The following is a 16,387-nucleotide window of genomic DNA, read 5'->3' on the forward strand; positions in this document are numbered from 1 at the left end:
AGTCAGCCGACCACCCGACAGCTTCTCCCCCTTCACTGTTATCCTCCCGGCAAAAAAAGCTGACCTCACATTCGCCACGTTAGGCTGGGACAAGCTCGAGGTGAATAAGGGCGCGTCTTCCGTCCCTTATCCTGCTGTACCTCGCTCTCCCGATTTCCTTTCTTTATAATTCCCCTTTTTGTTTGACAGTCAAGCTGTTTGCGCGTCGACGTTGTCGCTACAGCGCCTGAGCTCTTTTCTCAAGCTCTCTCCGCGTCCGAGCAGAGAAAATCGACCGTGTCGCATCTATTATAAGCTCGCGACATTGAACCTCACCACCTCTGTGATCGGCTTTCCGTCTGCGAGACGCGTCTCGAATGCGATAACCTCTGACTCTATAACTCATACGTATCGTACTGCGAACGGCTCGATTGCGAACTACAACGGTACCTCCGGAGATTTTCTTCGGTCGACTAGAGCGACGAACCTCAACCCCAATTCCCACGCCCAACCGTCGGCATTATGTCTTTTGGCAGCGGCGGCTTTGGGGGCTTCGGCCAGACCAACAACCAATCCAGCGGATTCGGTGGATTTGGTCAAAACACTAGCAACACATCAGGTAAGTGTGCGATGGGGACGAACCCAACTCAGCCCATCAGGCTAACGCCATGGTACGAAGGCTTTGGCTCCGGCAACACTGGTAGTTTTGGCCAGACTGCCAGCACCAGCGGCGGAGGTCTTTTCGGAGGCGGCAATACCAATACTGGTGGTGGGTTTGGTCAGTCCACGTGTTCCACACAGTTTGGGCATGTTGGAAATATGCGATGCGCTAACACGATTATAGGAGGCTTTGGAGCAACCAACACAGCCAACACCAACAGTGCCTTCGGCAGCAAGCCGACATTTGGCTCAGGCACTGCCGGCGGCGGTCTCTTCGGCTCCAACACGGGCACGAACACCGGGTCGACAGGTTTCGGCGGCGGCTTCGGCAGCACAAGCAACACGACCAACACGGCTACGACCTCATCGCCCTTCGGCGGAGGCGCTGCGGGAGGCGGCGGCCTTTTCGGCGGCGGCAATACTGCCAACAAGACGACGGGCTTCGGGTCTACCGGTGCTGCTACGGGGGGGTCCCTGTTTGGTGGTGGCAATACTACAGCTAGTACTGGCTTTGGCGGAGGTGGTTTTGGTGCTACGAACAACCCTGGTCTCGGAGCCACCGGCGATCCTCCTGGCACCGGCGTGACGCCGTTCCAGGCTCACACTGAAAAGGAGGGCAACACAACCCAGTCCAATGCCTTTCAGAACATCCTTTTCCAGGATGCATACAAGAAGTGGTCCGGGGACGAGCTTCGGCTTGCCGACTATGTGCAAGGGCGCCGTCATGGAAACGGAAGCGGCGGTGGCGCTTTTGGTGTGAGCTCCAACTTTGGTGGAGGTGGTGGTTTCGGTACGAATACCTCCACTGGAGGAGGAGGAGGACTGTTCGGCAGCAGCAACACCAACACCACAACCCCAAACGCAGGCAGTGGTGGGCTGTTCGGCTCCACTAGCAATACTGCCGGCTTTGGACAAACTGCGAGCACCGGCTTCGGAAGCGGCGCTACGAACACTGCTACAGGCGGTGGTCTTTTCGGTGCCAAGCCGGCGACTGGTGGAGGCCTGTTCGGCAGCAACCAAACGACTCAGCAAAGCGGATTCGGGTCCAACACTGGCGGTGGATTCGGCGCCGGCACCAGCACCAACACCGGGACTGGGTTCGGCGCGGCGGCCAACACGGGTGGCGGAGGTCTCTTCGGATCGAACACTCAGCAGAACAAGCCAGCAGGTGGATTGTTCGGTAACACTTCTACTACCCCCAGCACCGGCTTCGGCGGCGCCTCAAACACTGGGTTTGGCGCCAGCAATACCAACACGACCGGTGGTGGCCTCTTCGGAAATACCAGCAATCAGCAGTCTACCGGCGGTGGCGGGCTCTTCGGCAACACTGCCAACACCCAGCAACAGACCACCGGAGGCGGCTTTGGTGGCTTTGGCCAGCAGAGTCAGAACCAGACTCAGCAGGCCGGCGGCGGGCTGTTCGGAAACACTCAGCAGAAGCCGGCGGGCGGTCTCTTTGGGTCCAACACACAGACCGCGGCAACCGGTGGCGGGCTTTTTGGTTCAAACAACAATCAACAACAGCAACAGACGACTGGGTTTGGCGCAACCAATACAGCAGCAGGCGGTGGTGGACTCTTCGGAAACAAGCCAGCTACTGGCGGCGGCCTCTTTGGCCAGCCCGCCCAGCAGACGAACACAGGCGGTGGCGGCCTGTTCGGAAACACGAACACCCAGCAGAACCAGCAACAGGGCGGAACCGGTCTCTTTGGCTCCGCCAACACGCAACAACAGAAGCCTGGTGGTCTCTTTGGAAGCTCGACTCAAAACACTGGCACGGGCTTGTTTGGCGGCGGGGCCACCCAGAACCAGGGTGGATTGTTCGGCGCCAGCACCAATCAACAACAGCAGAATCAAGGGATGGGCAACTCCCTTCTGGGCGCCTCGCAACAAGCTGCCAACGCTCCTCAAGGATTGACCGCTAACCTTAGCGACGTATCCGCCTACGGCAGTCCATCGCTGTTCTCCAATGTCGGCAGCAATGACGTCGCGAATCCTGGCCCGCTCGCCACGCCGCTCAACAGCGGGTCCAAGCCGAAACGGGGTTCCATCCTTCCTATGTATAAGCTGGCCCCATCGTCCGCATCACGGTTCGCGACGCCACAAAAGAGAGGCTTTGGTTTTTCCTACAGCACTTATGGTACTCCAGGTGGAAGCCCCGCCAGTAGCATCACCAGCACCCCTGGGACCAACGGTCGAAGCCTGCTTGGAACGAGCTCAGCCAGTGCGCTGAGCAAGAGCATGTCCACGAATAACCTGCGCCGGAACTTCAACACGGAAGACAGCATTCTTGCCCCAGGAGCGTTCTCCGCAAGCTCTGGGCCCAGGTGGTACGGAAGCACAGGTTCGAAGAAGCTAGTCATTAGTCGTGACATGCGAAGCGACCTTTTCTCCACGCCGCAAAAGGATAAGCAGCTTTCCGAGACCAATTCGACTTCACGAAAGCTATCCAAGCGTGTGAGCTTCGACACCAGCAACGTTGAGAACGACGAGGAGCCGCAGATTCGTGGTGCTCTCCCCGCGCCCGAGGAATCCCCCGATAACAAGGGGGATGAGACCCCTCGTCAGAACCGCTCTGCTGCTGGATCTAATGGATCTTTGACACCCGAAACAGACAAATCGAACGGTGAACTTGCGTGTGTCCAGGAAGAGGACAACCTTCCCACTCCCGGTCCTCGGTCCCCGGGCTCTGGTGACATGGCCCCTGGATCGTACTGGACCCGTCCCCCAATGGAGGAGCTCCAGAACATGAACAGGGTGCAGCGACAGAAGGTCGACAACTTCGAGATCGGCCGTGACAATGTTGGTTCCATTGCTTTCAGACAGCCTGTCGATCTTAGTGGGATCGAACTTGACGATATCTGCGGTGGGATTGTCCAGCTGGAGCCACGATCAGCGACTGTCTACCCAGTGACGGCTAAGAAGCCTCCAGTTGGCAAGGGCCTCAATGTCCCGGCACGGATCACACTAGAACAGTCTTGGCCACGCGGTAGCCGTGATAAGAAGATCACCAACGACCCGAGGAAGTTCAACAAGCATGTTGAACGGCTCAAGCGCATTCCTGACACCGGTTTCGTTAGCTACGACAAGGATACGGGCGTCTGGGTGTTCACTGTTGAACATTTCACTACCTACGGATTGGATGACTCGGATGAATCCGATGAAGACATGGATACCACGGAGCAGGCAGTAGAGCCCCCCTTTACCCACTCGCAACGGATGGCTCTTGATGCTTCTATCAACTCGTCGATGGAGGATGACACGTTCCAATTTCGACGATCCGGTGGCTTGCCCGGCGCTTTCGACGAGCAGCAAGAAATGCTTGAGGACGTTCCCCGCAAGGAGTCTTTTTTAGGGGATAGCTCCGCGGATTCTGCGCCCAACGATGTCCAACTCTCGCTCGAGGAAGAGCAGGTCGAGGACATGGGCGAAGAATATGACTTGTCTGACGAGGAAGACATGACGAGGTCTTTCGTCGGACAGCATCACGCCGCGGAGCATAGCGATGCCTCGTCCGAAGATGGTCAGGATGTCAAGCCAGAGACCCCAGGTGGTATTCTCAGAGCCAGAATGAGGGCACTGAAGGAGTCAGCTGGCCCTGTGCAGCTCGAGGTTGCAGATGGCGACGACTGGACAGAAATGCTGCGCAAGAGTGTCAGCCCTATGAAGAGGAACCGCCAGCTACTCAAGGAGGTTAACGAGTCCTGGCCCTCTCCTCAGCTTGTCGATTTTGATGAGGATGAACCGGCAGATCTGCGTAGATCGTCGATCTGGAGGAAGAGTATGACGGACAAGAAGGACGGACTTTCAGCCAACACGCAAGTCAGTTTGGACAAAGGGCGTGGGTTTGCCACGAGTATCGACTTGATGAATTCTCTCTTTGAGAAGCCTAAGCCTGCGCCCCTGAATCTCCGGGCGTCTGCCGCCGCAACGAAGGGCTTCCCCAAGGTCGGTACTCTGGTTGCTTAGTGATTTCCCCCTTTCAGAATGCTCAAGAATGGATCATGTATTTAACAGTTAGGAAATGAAATGAATGCTAAATATTATCTCTCATTATAGTGGCCCTACGAGCGACAAGACAAGGTTTTAACCATAGAGGAGTCCGAAAAGTCCTTCCACAACGCCGGCCGTCCTACCTGGGGTCCAGATGAGACCCTCGTCGTGACACGTCCCCTCGGCTCCCAGAATGGCTGGTCATCGCGTGGTCCCTCCGACATCCTTTCGTTCCAAAGGTCTAACATACAGACTGAGCGGCAGACGGTTCGTCTTGGAAAGTTCTCAACCGACTCTTCGAAGAAGTACCTGCGCGCCCAGGACGGTCTGACCGAAATTCGGGTCGAGGACGGCGTTCCTGTGGCCTCGCTTCGAGCTCGCAATATCCAAGACGTTTTTCATCATCAAGATATGAACGACCCGGCCAGCATTCACGAAAAGCGAGTCTGGGAGCTGGCCAGCATCCTGTTCGATAGGCACGAAGATTTAGACGCCATTTCCCGCAAGAACAAGCTGTGTACTTTCTGGACTGAGCTGGTTGACCAAGCATCGTCCACTTCCATCGGCCTAGCAGGAACCAACGAAGAGAAAGCTGTTGCGTGTCTTGCAGGCCACCGGATAGCTGAGGCATGTAAACACCTCCTGGAAGGGAAGGACTTCCATCTTGCTACTTTGGTGCCGCTCATCGGGACCAGTGACATGGTCAAGCAGGATATGAAGGAGCAAGTCAAGGCGTGGTATGATTCAAAAATGCTGTCCGAGTTTTCTGAGCCTATACGTGCCATCTACGAGCTACTGAGTGGCAATGTCTGCGTCTGCGACGGTATGAAGGGCGTTCCGGTCGAGGATCGGATGGAGTCGTTCGTCATCTCGAAGAAATTCGGATTGGACTGGAAGCAGGCATTTGGCCTGCGACTCTGGTACGCCATTTCCCGGCAAGATGATCTTGGAGCAGCAGTCCGCAAGTTCCAAATCGACATCAACCAAGACAGGGAGGATATGCCTCAGCCCTGGTACCAGGAGCAAGGTATCAAGCCCTTGTGGTTTGATTACGAAGCGCATCAAAGGCAGGATCTGCTGTGGGGTCTCTTGCAGTTGTATGCGGACAAAACAGTCGACTTGGAAGCGATCCTTCGCCCCGAGAACTCACAGCTCTCTCCGCTCGACACAAGACTCTGCTGGCAACTGGGTGTTGCGCTCGTCTCCACGGGCAAGGTGACCTTTGGCGAGAACGCACAGGAGAAGGCTGACGCCGCAACGATTGGGTACGCTGCACAGTTGACAAGTGCCGGCGAATGGCTGGAAGCCATCTTGGTGCTCCTACACCTCAGCGATCCGTCCTCGCGGACAAGGGCGATCCAAGACCATCTTTGCCGTCACGCGGCTCTGATCGGCACCGAGTCAGACCCGAACTTTGCGATTCTGGTCGAGAAGTTCCAGATTCCCGCCGCTTGGGTCTGGGAGGCATTGTCGTTGTACATGCGAAGTGTTAAGAAGGACCCTGCTGCGGAGGTCCAGTGCCTGCTAAAGGCCGGTTCGTTCGTCGAGGCCCACCGCGTGCTAGCGCAACAAGTTGCACCGCAAGCCGTCATCGAACGAGGCTACGCTGAGCTATCGGCTTTGATATCTCAGTTCGAGGGCCATGAGGACTCGATCCCCGACTGGCAGCAAGGGGGCGAGGTCTACTCCCAATTCCTCACATTACTGCAGCATCGCAGCAGAGCCGAAACCGCACCTCGTGCAGTTCTCGACAGGCTCCTCGCGGGGCTGCATGGCATGAACGAGACCATTGCGGATGACGAGATCATCAGATACGCAGCGCTGTCGGACATGGCGGACGAGACAGCCAAGGAGATTGTTAGATTGACAAGGAAGAAGCAGGTGAGTGGGCCCGATGAACGGGCGAAGACACGATTATGTTATGAGCTTGAAGCTAACGGGATCCCAGGATATGGAGTTCCGTTCACGGATATTGAAGCTGCCACTTACGCAAGACCGGCTCTTGGCCTATTCGGTGGATCTCGGCATGGAACGGTACCGGGAAGTGATGTCGCACTGATTTAAGCCGGAAAAGCGTATGGCACGTGGGATGAAGGATTGATTCAGCTGTAATAAGGGGGTCTGGGTGATAGACGGCGAAGGTCGACCCACAGGGCGTCGCAGAACAGAACTGGCAATGATTGTAGTATATCCCCTGAACAAAGATGGTTCCATTGTAGACAGTGAACATGACGACGTTTACCTTCCTCTGACGAATTATTTTGCGTGGTGGTGATGCTTATGAACGCCAAATCTTCGGATTAACTAAAGCTTGGGCATTCCATGTCTTGTTCAACGCCTAAGCTTGCCTCTATCCACTTCTACCCAGCTTCCGTTAGTAGATGATACAAAGACGAACCCAAAGCCTGACATGTCGAAGCCCAAGAACTGGCCAGACGCACTGCCGTATCTCAACGCACCCCTCCACTCCAAAGAGCTATCACCATCACAGCTCCAGACGGTGCGCACCAAGCCGCCACCGGCCATCCAGAGCATCCCAGCCTCGTCCACGCAGACCCCGAGCACGCAGGTCAAGATCCAGGCCATCCAGGACCCCGAGCACCCGGCCCACGGCCAGCACGGCCTCTTCGCCATGCGCGACCTCAAGCCGGGCGCCTTCATCCTGCCGTACCTGGGCCGCGTGCACTCGGGCGGGCGCGACGGGACGGACCCCCACAGCGACTACGACCTGTGGCTGGACCGCGAGGCCGACGTAGCCGTAGATGCAGGCCGCCAGGGCAACGAGGGGCGCTTCGTCAACGACTACCGTGGGGTGCGAGGGAGGCCCAACGCCGAATTTGGCACCGCCTGGTGCGAGCGCTGGGGCCAGCTGTGTGTCGGGTTCTGGGTCTTGGGGTCGCCAGGGAAGAAGGGCAAGGTGGGAGGGGTCAAGAAAGGTGAGGAGATTCTGGTGAGCTACGGCAAGGGGTTCTGGGGGCAGAGGGGTGTTGGAGGAGAGGAGGAGGAGGAGGAGGAAGAGGGAGGGGAGGGTGGTATCTGAGGATATGCATGGTGCTGGGGACAGTCAACCCTAGCACAAGTCTAACAGACATGAAGCTACAAGAGACTCCTGCTTCCGGCCACTGTGCTCGGCGTAGAGCATCTTCTTTAGCGCACATTGTAGTTTACAAAGTAAGGGGCGAGATGGCTCAGCCTAGTCGTACATAAAGGTATATCTGCATCATAATCGCCATCCGCGCCCCTGAAAGTAAGAACGCTGATAATCACACACGCTAAATATCAAGCCATTATGCATCTTCGCCTTCCGCATCAACATCCCCTGCGTTATCGTCGTTGTCTCCCTGTCCGCCGGACACCTTGATGCCAGAGCCATTGCCATTGCAAGAAACCGCCGATGCCCCAATAGTATCACCCTCGGGCACGAACACTTGAACTTCCTCCTGGGCAAGCCCTGCATCCATAGCGGCCTTGGCAGCCTCGAGCCCACCTTTGAGCTGCGCTTGCCTTTGAAGCCACCCAGGCGGGAAACCCGGTCCACTGTCAGCGTTGCCATAATCAGCCTTCTTTGTTCCTTTAGGCCATCGCCCAGGGCCACGTCCAGTCCCGCCGCTCTTGCGTTTTGATGAGTTGGGTTTTGGCCTCGGCGCCGTTGGACGTCGGGTACTCCCTCCCCCTGGCCGTTTCGGTCGAGGTCGGGGAGCGCTGCTCGTGGTCCGCGGAAGTGCTGGGCGGCTGACGTTTTGCCGTGTCCTGTCAGCCCGGCGGCCCCCCGAGATGACTGGGAAAATTTCAAATCGACTGGGGGGAATGGCTTGGTAAGGGGCATCCCAGCTCTCCTTCTCGTCCACATCCATCTTCTCCGGGCAGTCCGATCCAGGTGTGGCATTTTCCTTGTCATCCTCGCCAAGGGTTTCCTTTGCGTTCTGTGAAGTCGCCTCCATCTTGAGCTGATCAGCCGCTTCCTTAGCCTCAAGAACGGTATCTTGTGTAGCACTGGCAGCCGCTTTCCTGACACCGTTCATCATTGCTTGAGTTTCTGCCCCCAAGCCTTTGTTGCCTTCGTCAAGTTTGGCCTCCTCCTCCTCACGCGGTGCGATTGTGTTGATGGGCCCGAGTTCTAGGTTAGCAGCGTTGCCCCGGCCCATGACGTATGGAGTCCAAGCAAGAGCTTCTGGCTTCAGCTTCACATGGCCCTTGGACTCCCAGTTGTCGACGTACTGCCGGCAAAACTCTAAATCAACCCGAAATGCGTACAGCTTCGTCTGCGGATCTCGGACCAAGGCCCGCAATCCTTCTAAACCTGCAATGACATCGTCAGGTGTCATCGCTGTGTCATCGGATATCTGCTTAATGCTGAGTCCTTCCGCCTTGCACCCTTCCTTTTCCATGGTCTCCAGCAGATATCGGCAAAGCACCAGCCGCCAATAACTGCGATACGATACAAGGCCAAGGTCGGAGAGGGGTTTTTCGGGTGAGCCCGTCTTCTCTTCGACTTTGGTCAGCAAGTAAGAAAAGTCAATGAGGAGATTGCCGTAGCCTTTGCGCTGATGAATCGGTAATGTCAAGATGCACGACACGTTGTTCTGGCTGCTTGGTCTCTTCTCCTTGGAAAAATACCCAACGAAGTGGTACCCGCACTCGTCGAACTCGCACAAGACGTAAAATAAAAACGGTTCCACGTCGTAATAGAGAGTCTTTGAACCTAGAAAAAGCTTTGCGAGGAGACAGAGGTTCTGACAATATACGGGGTTCTTGCGGCCGTCAACTTCAAAAAATGAAATTGATCCATGGCGGTAGATTTCGTCGCCCGGGGGATGCTTTGCAGGGCATTTCAGCTTATGCCGCCAAGCGACATAGTCCGAGTTCATGTACTTGAGACAGAACTCGCAAATATAGAGGACACGGTTCCTGCTGTACTCGGCGGGATACGGCGCTGCGTACCATGTGTCGATCTCCCATCCGCCGAATTCGATACACTCGATTTGACTGGCATGGTCGTTGGCCTTTTTTGGTCTTCGAACTGGCACTTCCGCCTCTGCTTGCATCGCAAGCACCCGGGCTCTCCACTCATCGTCAGCCTTTTGCTTTGCCTGGTCGAACCTCCGGCGGTCCTCTGCCATGGGTAAAGTCTTGGATGTGTCGGCTTCCGCGTCAGTCAGAATGCCGCCATAAGGTTTGCCCTTGGCATCGTCGGTGTCTCGGTCGAAAAAGGAATAGAAGGGTTGTGAATATGACTCGGCAGTGAAAGGAGTTTCGATCATGGGAGCAGGGGTGTGGCTTGCCCGAGCTGGTGGCTGAGGCGCTGGTCTTGATGGTCTCGAGGTGCTGACCCCTGTCCTTTTCCTGTCGCGCTTCTTTCGTGAAAGGATTTCCTTTAGATTCCCAGGGCGCACCTGGAGCCTGAGCACTAACGAAGTGCGTGAGCGCTTCTCGATCGTGACAGGCGGTGGACGTGAGACCTTGAGTCGCAGTGTCCGCGCAGAACGCGACCCAGCAGCTTCAGGAGAATCGGCATCGTCCCCATCCTCTTCATCAGGTTCCGCAGAACTGTTTCGCCTCCTCTTCCTCAATGCCACTGCAGTCTCATCGGGGTCGAGTGACGATGTTTTCCTCTTCCGTAGCAGGCGAGAGCCGTTCATCGGATCCTCATCCAACACCAGCTCATTGAATATGGAGTGTGAATCTCCGTCCTCGCTTCCTGTTTTTGCGGCCAGTAAATCTCGTGCCAGCTTAGGGACATCGGATTGCTGGGATACAGGACGAGGATCTGTGGCGGGACTCCCCAGGTCCTCCGCGTCGTCATCATCTTCTGACTCGTCTGTATAGCATTCGGGACATCTCCAGTTTTTAGCACCTGCTATTGTTAGCGAAAGCCTTCCTCAGGGACAATTGACTTACCATTGTGTTCACTCATGGAGGCCGCATCACGGGCACATTGCTGGTGTGCTGTTTCCCTTAGTAAACGGGCTCGAGGCCGGGGAAAGAAAACATACCGTTCTCTCCACAGCGCGTACACATGAGGAATGCCTCGAAGTCTTCGCTAGGGTCATTCTCTTCGTCTTGCTTGCAGAAGACACAAATGTTCGTTGGCGCAGTGTCTGAATCTTCGTCGTCCTCGGCCATATCCCGTGCATCTTCCCAGGCAGCTTCTTCTTCCGACTCATCGTCTGCTGCACTGGGCACGTCTGAAACGTCGCTGTCTCCATCCATGTCTACGTCTGAATCGCTGGGTCTCATTTTGACGGCGCCGACGCCCTCGGCATCCCCGTCTTCTTCGCCTTCTGCATCTTCATCCTCCTCCACATCATCTTCCTCATCGTCTTGGGCATCGTTTTGTGTTCCTGTTCCAGCTGGTGGGCTCACAAGGTCAAAATCTTCCTCGCCTTCGGCATCTTCGTCGATCTCTTCCCCCGAGGCGTCGCGATCGCTCTCTTCGTCATCATCGTTCTCATCTTGTTCCACCCTTCTTGATTGTCTCTTGTTCGTAACCTCAATGTCTGTATTCGCTAGATGGGACTTCGCGTTGCTGTTTGACGCGTCCAACGTCCACTCGGAGTCCTGGGATAGGAGAGCGCTCTGTTGCAGCTCCTCCTCCATTGCCTGAGCACTGGCCATTATCGCACCGGCTTCCTGCAGCTGATATTGTATAAAAGTAGTTTCGTAGTCGGCATGTCGACACGCGAACTGTGTTTGCGCAGGAATACAGGGTATTTCAGGGTTGAGTGTCGTCAGTTGGCGTGCATCCTCGTAGCTCGGCCTGCCGACACGCGGTGTGAGCCTTCGAGAGCTTCTAGCGCGTTAGTAAAGTAGCGGAAGTCCGTCTCAAAGGATCACTCACGCGTAGGAACACTCTTATGATGTTCAGATGCAATGATGAGCTTAGGTGGGCGATATTCGAGGACAGTCGCGTCTCCCTGGGAACTGGCGATCGGAAGTCGCGAGCATGATGGGGATTACAGTGCGAGAGACCGAATGCGACGCATTTTCCAGTACGATATAGCGGGATCGTTACCGTGTCTAGGTGGTAGACTCTACACTGTCCTCTTTACAGGGGGGCATGCCACCCAAACCTTATTGTGGCCTGAGGCATGAATCTGGTCTTCCAACTTGCGATCATCCCGGAAACGACCTTGAACTGCCGGATCTCTGTCGCCCAAGTTCCTCGCCAACGCGTATCTTGACCGGGCCAATTCGAGGTGTCCCCCAACGACTAGATTCCCCGACCGTATTACCGTCACGAGTCCGCACGAGCGGCGCCGAAACAACCATGCCCGTTCCATTCGAAGCTCTCCTGCCGTACGGCATCATGCTTGCCGTACGTCCAACCCAATTATTCTGGCTCTAAGAGCTTCGACGCTTATAAATATCAGATGTTTGGTGTCACTGGCACAGGTCTAGCTGCTATCAGGCAGTGGCAGAATGATGGCAAGAACCCTCGTTACGCCCTGGATCAGTGGGACAAGGTAAGTGCCGCAAGACCTTCATGCACTTCGTTATTTTACGTCGCTAACCAGTCTCACAGCAAAGTATGGCAAATCCGTAAACACGTCCGAAATATATCTGCATCATGAGCTAACTTCCGATCTCAGTGATGGACCGTGATCGCCGATTGACCGGTAAAGTGACGGGTCAGGTAGCAAATGCCACTGCACCACCTGGTTTCGAGTTAAACAACCCTTGGAAGGTGAGATCCTGCTTGTGCCATGCATGGAATATATGCGATACTAACTGTTGGGCAGATGGAGAAGCGTTTCACTTGATCGGTTCTAAGCGGCCGATTATGGGAATAGGTTAGGAACGGGACAAATAGGGACATGTACAACATCTAGCATCGGGCCCAGATGGCTCGCGCCGACTAGAAAGCTCAACATCGATACAATACGATTTCATTTTTCAAACGCCGACTTTCGAACTGTTAAAACCATGAACGAGACGCATTTAAAGGGACTACGAGAAAATTGAGCAGGGAAACGAGGTCTCATATTGTTATATCTGCCCTGTTCTTGTTGAGACTCTCGAGCAAAGTACAAGCCTGGCAGATTGACTGGCTCGACATATACCCGCACTTCACACACTGCCCAAGCGTCTGTAACGGGGTCCCTGTTGTCTCTTTCGGCCTCCGATTCCGAACCGGAAGCTTCACGACATCGTTTCCCTTGGCCGCCCCCTTGGATGATACTTCCGTCTCCAGCTTGTCATGCTGTGTCTGTTGCTTCAATGACGCTTCCATCTGGGCCAACTCATTTCCCGAGCTCCGTCCATTCGCAGATCCACACCCGCCCACAGCTTCTCCCTCGTCGCAGGCGCAGGAACTGTGGCCTTTGTCTGGAGTCAACTGGGCCATGTCTTCGCCGCTTCTGACGATATCCAGAATGGCACTTGGGCGGACCTTTTCCAGTGTCTTGATAAGACTGCGTGCCGTCCCGCGAAAAGCTTCTGGGCTGTAAATGCATTCGGTACTGAAGTAGTCTAGCTTCTTATGGTGAGCATAGAGTACGATCTCCTTCTCGTAGGCATATTTGAGAGGCTTGCTTCGCTTCACGTCGCTGGCGGAATCCCCCGTGACGATGCTCGTACTCCGCGACAAGCGGGGCAGATCGCCGCGCAAGAGATTCATCAGAACGGTCTCGGCGATATCGTCGGCATTGTGTCCTGTCACCACGTGCTTGATATCGAGCATCTTGGCTCCGCGGTCTAGGGCTTGTCGTCTAAAGACGCCGCAGTAAGTGCAGTTGCCCTTCTTTCCAACTGTTTCGACAACTTGATCCATCGTCCATCCGTACAGCTCGTCATAGCCCACAATCTTCAGGGGCATATCGTACTGGGTCGAGTTGCGCTTTACCGTCCCCAGGGAGTCATCGCGGTAACCCTTGATGCCTTCATCCACACTTAGGAGGATCAGATCTACTCCATAATTGTGTCGTTCGTTCAAGGTCTTGAGAACAGAGGCTAGCACGGTCGAATCCTTCCCACCGGATGCTCCTACAGCGACTCTCTCTCCCGGATAAAATAGCTTTGAGGAGGTGATGGTGTGATGTACTTCATCTTCGAAGACGGCAAGGAAGCACTCGCGACATAGCTTGTGGTGGTTCTTAGGGCGTTTGACGACAGCCCTGTTTTTCTGACAGCGAACGCAAGGCGTCGGAGGCATGTCGAGATTCTGACTGGCGAAACTTAGAAATTCTGGACTTTTGTACCCAATATCTTTGTCTGTTTGGATATCTGTGGTCACTGGCAACGTGAAATGGTTGCAGCGTCGCTGATAATTGCTCCACTAAGGAGGGGTGCTTGACGAGGAGCTTCGTGATATAAATTTTGGCCAAATGTTCAAGAGGCTTTTGAGAGCCGAAGGCGACAAAAAATGCGATGAAAGAAAAGGCCAAATACTACTAAGATTGTAGTTGCCAAATCTTTACTCATTGAATCTTGAATCGTTCAATGATAGCGGAGTCTTCCGGTGACTAAGAGAAGCCCACCAGCCACAGTGCGATTGACCACACGCCACACCACGGTGGGGTACGACATACAAGCTAAGTAATGTGGCGCACCAAGCCCTAATTTTTCATCCACCACCAAAATATCCACTGCGATTGTGACTTTTCTTTCGTTCTCTCCATCCCCGATCACAACCACAGCATCAAGGACGCTCTCCCCGACTGAGCACCACCCAGAATCCAAGATGGTGAGTACCTAGATGAATTCATCTGGGCTCTAACGGCCACAGTATCATGAATCCTTTTGTACATATGTGCAATTGATTCAGATCCATGGTGTCGCTTGCGACCTGTGTGAATACCGCCTCTATGTCTGTGATGGACTAGGCGAGGACTTGGCTGGAGACACGGCGTGCGCTGAAATGCCACGACGTGATCTCATTAGAGTTCAGAGAAGACTTTTTGGCTTGAACACCTTGCTGATGTCTTCTTTTCTCAATGACAGCCCCCCAAGACTGGCAAGAAGGTCGCCCCGGCCCCTTTCCCCCAGGGAAAGGCTGGTTCCAAGAAGGCCCCTAAGGTTAGTTATACTACGAATCGTCCCGTCTCTAGCCCTCGCGACATATGCTAACAAGCCCAGAACCCCCTCATCGAGAAGCGTCCCCGCAACTTCGGTGTCGGCCAGGACATCCAGCCCAAGCGCAATGTCTCCCGCATGGTCAAGTGGCCCGAGTACGTCCGCCTCCAGCGCCAGAAGAAGATCCTTCAGATGCGCCTGAAGGTCCCCCCTGCTCTGGCCCAGTTCCAGCACGTCCTCGACAAGAACACCGCCGCCCAGGCTTTCAAGCTCCTCAACAAGTACCGCCCCGAGACCAAGACCGAGAAGAAGGAGCGTCTCCTCCAGGAGGCTACCGCCGTCAAGGAGGGCAAGAAGAAGGAGGATGTCAGCAAGAAGCCCTACACCGTCAAGTACGGCCTGAACCACGTTGTTGGTCTCATTGAGAACAAGAAGGCTTCCCTTGTCCTCATCCCCAACGATGTCGACCCCATCGAGCTCGTTGTCTTCCTTCCTTCTCTCTGCAAGAAGATGGGTGTCCCCTACGCCATTGTCAAGGGCAAGGCCCGTCTCGGCACTGTCGTCCACAAGAAGGTATGTCTTGGCGACCACTGTCCCGGATCTAACAGCAAAAACTGACCGACATCTAGACTGCCGCTGTCCTGGCCCTGACTGAGGTCCGCTCCGAGGACAAGACCGAGCTCTCTAAGCTCGTTTCCGCCGTCAAGGATGGCTTCATGGAGAAGCATGACCAGAGCCGCAGGCAGTGGGGCGGTGGTATCATGGGCCCCAAGGCTCAGATGAAGATCATCAAGAAGCAGAAGGCTCTGGAGGCTGCCACCAAGATTTAAGCTGTCTAATACCCGTCATGCATTGGGGTTTAAGGGATCAACGGTGTTCGCAGGGTTCATGAAGGGCATGAAAAAAATTTGATATGACTTTCCGGCTACTTTGCATCACAGTTTTTGCCAGCCTAGATTTGTGAAATCCAGACCCCCCCAGAGGATGGATATTGGCCTCATTTTTGCAATGCTCCTATGTTGCGGTCCTCGCCGTTACCTGTTTAAGCCTTGGTCGACAAGAATTCAACTCGACATTTTGGCGTCCTGTGATATCGTGGCAGCGCGGGTTTGGCCGCAACGTAAGGTACTAGGTACGTACGTACCAACAACGTATTATTTAGTACCTTAGCCAAGTACGGAGTACAGAGGTACATTGTAGTAGGTAATGGCGCCACTTCGAAAGTCTAGCAAGCCAGCCAAGCAGTTCGCCCAAAAAAAGGGAAAAAACCACAGCTACTCGCAGACATCAAAATTTTGACACCACCATAATGTGGGTAATATAATGTGTACTTGTCTGTAGGCTTATTCGTGTGATATTTATGTATGCATTTCCGTGTATATCCGCCCCATGTATAAGTATATAGTGTGATAGCTGAAGCTAAAGGACTGACTGAGCATCCTCAACACCTTCGACGACGAGTGTTGGAACCGTAAGCACCAAACCCGCCAACACGCTCGAGCGCTAGAACTACTCAACATCTGGCGCTGCACAGTGCAGCCCGTGTATTTTATAAGTGAAACATACTTCAGCTCTACAGTGAAAGACTGACGTGAAAATGTCATGCATGAATGACCTGAAGGTAAGACAAAGTTGGAAACACCGTGTGAGCTCTTTCCATAACAAGTGGCCTCCAAGGCCCGTGGGCGCGCAGATTCCCTCACCTCCATTTGCACTCCAACGTATAATTAGATGTCTTTCCAAG

The 16,387-nt window shown here is 54.7% G+C and overlaps 5 protein-coding genes across 5 annotated transcripts; 3 read left to right on the plus strand and 2 right to left on the minus strand.

Moving 5' to 3' along the window:
• Positions 1-501: 501 nt before the first annotated feature.
• ACO1O0_001835 (nuclear protein 96-domain-containing protein) lies at positions 502-6,691 on the plus strand (the record flags this gene model as incomplete). The annotated part of the gene is made up of 5 exons (XM_083191314.1): positions 502-598; positions 659-757; positions 824-4,587; positions 4,699-6,513; positions 6,581-6,691. The coding sequence occupies 5 exons, from the start codon at positions 502-504 to the stop codon at positions 6,689-6,691; spliced, it is 5,886 nt and encodes a 1,961-aa protein (XP_083052528.1).
• Positions 6,692-7,042: 351 nt separating this feature from the next.
• On the plus strand, positions 7,043-7,672 carry ACO1O0_001836 (uncharacterized protein; the record flags this gene model as incomplete). Its single annotated transcript, XM_083191315.1, has 1 exon — positions 7,043-7,672. The coding sequence occupies one exon, from the start codon at positions 7,043-7,045 to the stop codon at positions 7,670-7,672; it is 630 nt and encodes a 209-aa protein (XP_083052529.1).
• A 247-nt stretch (positions 7,673-7,919) lies between these two features.
• Positions 7,920-11,247, minus strand: SAS3 (uncharacterized protein; the record flags this gene model as incomplete). Its single annotated transcript, XM_083191316.1, has 2 exons — positions 7,920-10,450; positions 10,626-11,247. 2 exons carry the CDS (start codon positions 11,245-11,247, stop codon positions 7,920-7,922), a joined length of 3,153 nt encoding a protein of 1,050 aa, XP_083052530.1.
• A 1,363-nt stretch (positions 11,248-12,610) lies between these two features.
• On the minus strand, positions 12,611-13,783 carry CTU1 (uncharacterized protein; the record flags this gene model as incomplete). The annotated part of the gene is made up of 1 exon (XM_083191317.1): positions 12,611-13,783. One exon carries the CDS (start codon positions 13,781-13,783, stop codon positions 12,611-12,613), a length of 1,173 nt encoding a protein of 390 aa, XP_083052531.1.
• Positions 13,784-14,311: 528 nt separating this feature from the next.
• On the plus strand, positions 14,312-15,473 carry rpl8 (60S ribosomal protein eL8; the record flags this gene model as incomplete). The annotated part of the gene is made up of 4 exons (XM_083191318.1): positions 14,312-14,314; positions 14,572-14,646; positions 14,707-15,216; positions 15,273-15,473. The coding sequence occupies 4 exons, from the start codon at positions 14,312-14,314 to the stop codon at positions 15,471-15,473; spliced, it is 789 nt and encodes a 262-aa protein (XP_083052532.1).
• Between the last annotated feature and the right edge of the window lie 914 nt (positions 15,474-16,387).

Source organism: Amphichorda felina, assembly GCF_050947745.1.
Source record: "Amphichorda felina strain 45539 chromosome Unknown scaffold_2, whole genome shotgun sequence".
NCBI classification, from domain to species: domain Eukaryota; kingdom Fungi; phylum Ascomycota; class Sordariomycetes; order Hypocreales; family Bionectriaceae; genus Amphichorda; species Amphichorda felina.